Below are 6,224 nucleotides of genomic sequence, written 5' to 3' on the forward strand. Positions count from 1 at the left end.
GATCTCAGCTCACTGCAAGCTCCGCCTCCCAGGTTTACGCCATCCTCCTGCCTCAGCCTCCCGAGTAGCTGGGACTACAGGCGCCCGCCACCTCGCCCGGCTAGTTTTTTTTTTGTATTTTAGTAGAGACGGGGTTTCACCGTGTTAGCCAGGATGGTCTCGATCTCCTGACCTCGTGATCCGCCCGTCTCGGCCTCCCAAAGTGCTGGGATTACAGGCTTGAGCCACCGCGCCCGGCCCCTCTGCCCACTTTCTAGCACCCCTCCCCAACAAGGCGGAGCACTCCCTGATTTTTATAGAGAAGTTGTGTTCATTCTTGACATTTTAAGGAAGTAGAGCTCACATTTATTTGCAAGCCACATACATGACCTCGTTTAATTGCAGCCCTCCCCAAATTTATGAGAGGTTAGCACTTGATCTGCAGAGGACAACACTGAGGCTCAGACAGATTATGTTCCTTGCCCAACATTCCACAGCTAGAATGTGGCAAAGCTGAGATTCAAACCCTGGCTCCAAAGCCCACATTCATGCCTCAGACTACAACCAGCACAGAACTCCCAGGAGACTCTATTTCTGTGCAAGGCCCTGTTTCACATGCCCACAGAGATCCATCTGACACTCTTGGACCACGGCATGCAGAAGGAACTAACGTCTTGACAAGTCATCTGCTCCATAAGGTCCTGAGTCCTCCATTCAATACTCTCTGATGGGACTTCCCTTCCCTGCTCACTGCAACCTCCCTTGGGCCCCTGCTCACCTTCTCTGCCTCATCTGCTGCTGTCATGGGAAAAAGGAGACAAAGTACTAAACACAAAGCTTCTCCTCAAATCCAAACGATTTATGCGGACCCATTTCCAGGATCGTTTGCAGTCAGCAGGCTTCCCCTCTAAGGCCACAGTGCATTGGTTCTTACCCTAGTGTCAGCCCCAAATCGCTGGAAAGCTGTGTGTGTTAACACCAATACATAGGTATATTTTCCTGGGGAGATAGTTTATAGCTTTCCATGGCTTCTCAAAGGGGTCTATGAGATCCACGACAGGTTACAACACATGCCCTGGGGCACATTTTCTTGCCCCAGTCTCCTTTGCTGGAATGCATTCATCGAGTCTCCACTCCAAGGTGGCTCAAGTCAGACACATGTTCCCATAGGAGTGGCTGTTCAAAAGAAACCAAGCCACAGGCCTGCATTGGTTCTTGGAGTTAGAACATCTCCAACTTGGCAACTCCAGCCTTTCACTCAAAAGTTTCTCATCACTCCCAGCCTAGCTTGGTCCTCCTAGTAAACTTCAGAGCCTCGCAACCACAGTTATTAGAAAAGAACACTCACCCCACAGGCTGTCTTTCCCACCAGAGCCATTAACAGCAGAACATGGAGATCAGACATCCTGGCAAACATCTTTGTAGTTTAAGGACTTGTGTTTTGCTCTCAATAAAATTTCTTTTGTTGTCTATGCCTTTAGGGGGGAAAATGTCAGTCTCCAAGGATTCAGGAACAAATGAAGAGGATGCAAATTATTAACTAGGCATCAAATACTGTTTAATGTTTAATGTTTTGCAAACCAACTATCTTGATTAAACAAATGGCAACTTTGGGGCTGGGCTGAGTCATGAGGTGGTTTCTCTTCTGGGGAGACACTCTCCAAAGAAAGTAGCTGACATAAAGAGCCCCCGGCTCCACGGTGCACATGGCAGCTGCTGGATGTTCCGTACAGAAAGCCTGACAGTGTAACTAGCATCCCAGCCTCAGGATAAAAGATCAGGTGAAGCCTGTGCCACAGGCCTCTGCCAGTGCCGATTTGTACAGAATGTTAATAGACTTCTGGTTCATCAAATCGCAAACAGAATTAAGGCATGGATGGGTTCCTAATAACATCACACTTTATATTCGTGAGAGATAAATTAAAGGATGCAAAACTGCTATTGACAAACATTGATTCTGGGCCCTTTGAAGTGTTGCCCACAGTTGCTTGTTGCCTTCAAAAGTTTTCTTTTAAACCTCATTACATAAGGCTTTTACTTTTTAATTATTTTCCCCCTTTCACTGGAGTCTTTCTTTGATCAAGGGGAGGAAAATAAAACATGGTGTTCATATTTCGGGACAATTGTTTCCTATGTTCCTTATTTAGTTATGCTGGTTGCAGGTAGAGTTCTATTAAGCAGCAATTACCTATTAAGTGTGGGTTCTTGTGGACACAATTGATCTCTTTAATAGGCATGATCTTGATCTCCTGTAAACAACTGACTGCCCACAGTAATCTATGCCTGGGTTCCAGGAATCCTCCGGACCTGAGTCATAAATCCAGGTTTTGAAATGCCGCTGCCAGCGGAGGCACGTGCTCACCCGTGCCCCCTGCCCAGCCCTTCCCCCACTTGCTATCCCTGCTTGGCACGTGGACTGCGTCAGTGGTTGCATCTGCTTCTGAAAGCCAAGTTGCCAGCCTGGGAGGGCCGCACAGGTCCGAGCCCGGAAGAATGCCCCAGTCACCAGATGAGCCTTGAAGGACTGGCCAAGTCCTGGTCCTGCCATTTTACCTCCTAAATAACTTATTTTCTTTTATCCATCCTATTTTAGGCAGCCATCAACTCCCCGCACCCCGTCCCCCGCACCATCCACATCCACCTGATCACCGTAATACATGCCCATGTTAGTAGTCCCTTTTTCTTTGTATTATTATTATTATTACTATTATTATTATTTTGAGACAGAGTCTCGCTCTGTCATCCAGGCTGGAGTGCAGTGGCACAATCTTGGCTCACTGCAACCTCCGCCTCCCGGGTTCAAGTGATTCTCCTGCCTCAGCCTCCTGAGTAGCTGGGACTACAGGTGCCTGCCACCACACCTGGCTGATTTTTGTATTTTTAGTAGAGATGGGATTTCACCATCTTGGCCAGGCTGGTCTCAAACTCCTGCCCTCAGGTGATCCACCCGCCTCCGGCTCCCAAAGTGCTAGGATCACAGGCGTGAGCCACCACGCCTGGCTGTAGTCCCTTTTCCTAGAAAGTTCTTCTCTAGCCTTACTCTGTCCTTCCCCTAATTCTTACGACAATCATAAATCTGTTAACTGGAATGCTGCTCGCTCTTGAGCAAGTTAATTTCGTTAACTCACCTGGTTAAGGCATCTTTCATCTTTTAGCCCAAACGTTACTTCCTCAGAAGCCCTGCATGCATTTCTTCTTTACAGCATTTGTCGTATTGTCACATGGTCGTAATGTCACAGCTGTATCGCTATTTCATTAATATTTGTTCCCCATTGTCCCTATTGTTTCCTATGTTCCTTATTTAGCTATTAGACTGAAAACTCAGGACAGCAGGCCCTCAGGAAGAGCAGGCCCTCTGTTTCGATCACCACTGAATCCTTGGCATAGGTGCCCAGCACTGGATAGGCACTCAATAAATTTATGTTGGCTGGAATGAACAAATGAATAACCACTTTATTCACGTGACAGTTGGACATGTTATCACCAGGATGCCTTAGACAGCATAGCCAACTCAATGTGAAAGGAAAAACTGGATGTGAAAAACTAAAAGCATTTGTGAAATTTTAAGCACACGTCAACTTATTCATGAACACTCCATTAATATTCATCAAATACTTATAGAGGCTCTGCTGTGAGCCAGGCATTGGTGATGTGGGGAGAAGGAGGCAGGTGTGTGAACTGGTTGAGGAGGAGATGGGCAGAGAGTGAAAAAGTAAACAGTCAATTTTCGTTAGTGATTTCTACGAAAAAGAGTGAAACAAGGTGATGGAATAGAAATCCTCATGGGCAGGAGGATGGAAGGTGGCTATGATGACATGGTGGCCACGGTGACATGGTGGTTAAACAGGATATCTGTGCAGTGCTGAGGATTTTGTTGGTGGTTACCTGATCCCGGAGCAAGGCCAAGGAGGCAGCACACATGAGGACTTTGCCGGAGTCTTCACAGTGTTTGTACAGACGGTAAAAAACAAAAACGGAAATGTTCAGGCAAGCCAAACCACGAAATCACTCATGAGACTCAGGCGTCTCTTTTCCCCTCCACTGCCTCGTGTGAATTACTGACCTTCTGACTTTGTGGAGAGATTCCCAGAAAACAAGCCAGAAGCTTTTCTTCCTGTGTCAACAGGAAGTGACCTGGTGAGTTTGCTGTTCATCTTTGTAATCAGATTAATTTCCCTGACATGTAATCTTCTCTTTATTTTCAAACAAAAGGGAACAATTTTGCTCTTTTTGTAATAACTGCAGGCCTTCCACATATTGTCTCTTATTTCCCTAAAGTTTTGTTATCATAGCAAAGTGAAATTAAATGCATTTCTACACTTAGTCCTAAAGGAGAGAATTCTCTAAAATATACTTAATCTTTTTTAATTTAGAAGGACAAAGGAGGCTGGCTAATCATGTAATATGTCTTTATCTGGGGAGCTGGAACTAACCTACCTGGGATCTTTGGTTTTTAAATCCAAACACAAAGGCTTTAGTGCTCATCTAGATGGGGGTTTCAAATGTTATCAAGTTAATCTGGTCTCTCTGTTTCCTGGGTGACACTTTCTCACGTGTTAGGTTACACACCACTGGAGAGAGTCCCTGCCCTGCATGGGAGGCCTTGGGAGTCTGGTTCGCTAGTTGGCTGATTCTTTACCAAAACGAAAGGCTTCTTCACAAGGCTCTTGCCAGAGAGCCACCCCTTGATGTTCTAGGCAAGGGATTGGTTTTGTTTTGTTTTGTCTTAAGACACAGGGTCTTACTCTGTTGCCCAGGCTGGAGTGCAGTGGTAAAATTGTGACTCACTGCAACCTCAACCTCCCAGGCTCAAGTGATCCTCCTGCCTCAGCCTCCTAAGTAGCTGAGACTACAGACACTTGCCACTATGCCCAATTAATTTTTAAATTTTTTGTAGAGATGGAGGTCTCACTATATTGCCCAGGCAAGTCTTGAACTCCTGAGGTCAAGCGATCCTCCTGCCTTAGCCACCCAAAGCCCTGGGATCACAGGTGTGAGCCACCATGCCCAACTGAGGGATTGTTTTTATGCAGCAATCACCTGTTGGGCCTGAACAAACGTGTTTCATGTTTGTTTGCCTCAAGTACCTTGAGGCTTCTTCCTGCTAAGCCTTCAGGAAGGGGAGGCAGCCTAGAGAAGCACCTAAAAGCAGCACTCAGACTCAGAACAGACCTGGGGTTGAGCCCCAGCTCTGCCACCTCCCCAACTGTGTGACCTCAGGCCAGTCATTTATCCTTTCTGGACCTCAGTTTCCTCATCTATAAAATAGGGATAATGTAGCTCTTTCTTCGTGGCGTTACTCAGAGGTGTAGATGGGAGGGTAAAGGTAAGGTGCTTAGTGTCATGGCGGGCATAGAGCAGACCTTTGCAAAACACCCTGGCTTTGGAATCAGTGAAGTCTTTCCATGGGATGGGACTTGCTGAGCCCCCTCAGAGATGAAAGGGCCTGGTGCTCAGTAAGTCTAGTCTCCAACCCAGGGAAGGAATGACCACCTTCTGGGGATGAACCTTGTCTAATCTGATCTCTTTAGGATGAGATCAATAGACACTTTCTGAAAGGGCGAGAGAGTCATTTTCTGTTGCAACTTTACTCAATCCTGCAGTAGTAGCACAAAAGCAGCCACAAGTGACACTTATGATAATGGACATGATTATGTTCCTATAAAGCTGTATTTACAAAAAGAGGGCCGTGGTTTGCAGACACTGCTTTGGGAGAAAGTGATGCAGCCAAAGCATTGCACAGTTACAGGGGACACTGGAAAACAATGGAGGCACATTGAGACATGGAAGGGGCACCTGGGCTGTTGCCACAATGCTGCCCTCAGAGCATTTACCCAGAAAGCATGCACACACACCACATCTGGAAATCATCAGACTTTTTTGTCGGGTGGGGAACTAAAGATCATTCAGTCATTCAATACACAAGTGTTTACTGAGCACCTACTATGTGCCCAGCAGCGCTCTAGGGAGTAAAGAAGACAGATCGGGTTCCAGCCTTATGGAGTTACATTTTCACAATGAAATTGCTTAGTCATGTGGCTGGTCTTCAGATACATTCCTAAAATCTTCGTTGATCAGAGAAGACATCCTGCAGGGAAGTCCCTGCTCTTTCTTGTGGTCTCACAGCCACCCTGACTGGTCCATTAACTTCCACTTTTGGGAGGAAGGAGCAACGGAAATGCCTTGTTAACTGGGCATAAGCCCTTCCCAGCTCTGCTCCGAGGCCCCAAGCACAGTTCAGTATG

The 6,224-nt window shown here is 46.6% G+C and overlaps 1 protein-coding gene across 1 annotated transcript in view; it reads right to left on the bottom strand.

The window, feature by feature from the left end:
• HABP2 (hyaluronan binding protein 2) overlaps positions 1 to 1,539 on the bottom strand; it is a 38,679-nt gene extending 37,140 nt beyond the window's left edge. Inside the window, exon 1 of the mRNA XM_017892502.1 lies at positions 1,328 to 1,539. Coding sequence (XP_017747991.1) covers positions 1,328 to 1,396 — 69 coding nt within the window. The 5' untranslated portion in view covers positions 1,397 to 1,539. The remainder of the gene's footprint in view (positions 1 to 1,327) is intronic.
• Positions 1,540 to 6,224: the final 4,685 nt, after the last annotated feature.

Source organism: Rhinopithecus bieti, unplaced genomic scaffold (assembly GCF_001698545.2).
Source record: "Rhinopithecus bieti isolate Rb0 unplaced genomic scaffold, ASM169854v2 scaffold_21201, whole genome shotgun sequence".
NCBI classification, from domain to species: Eukaryota; Metazoa; Chordata; class Mammalia; order Primates; family Cercopithecidae; genus Rhinopithecus; species Rhinopithecus bieti.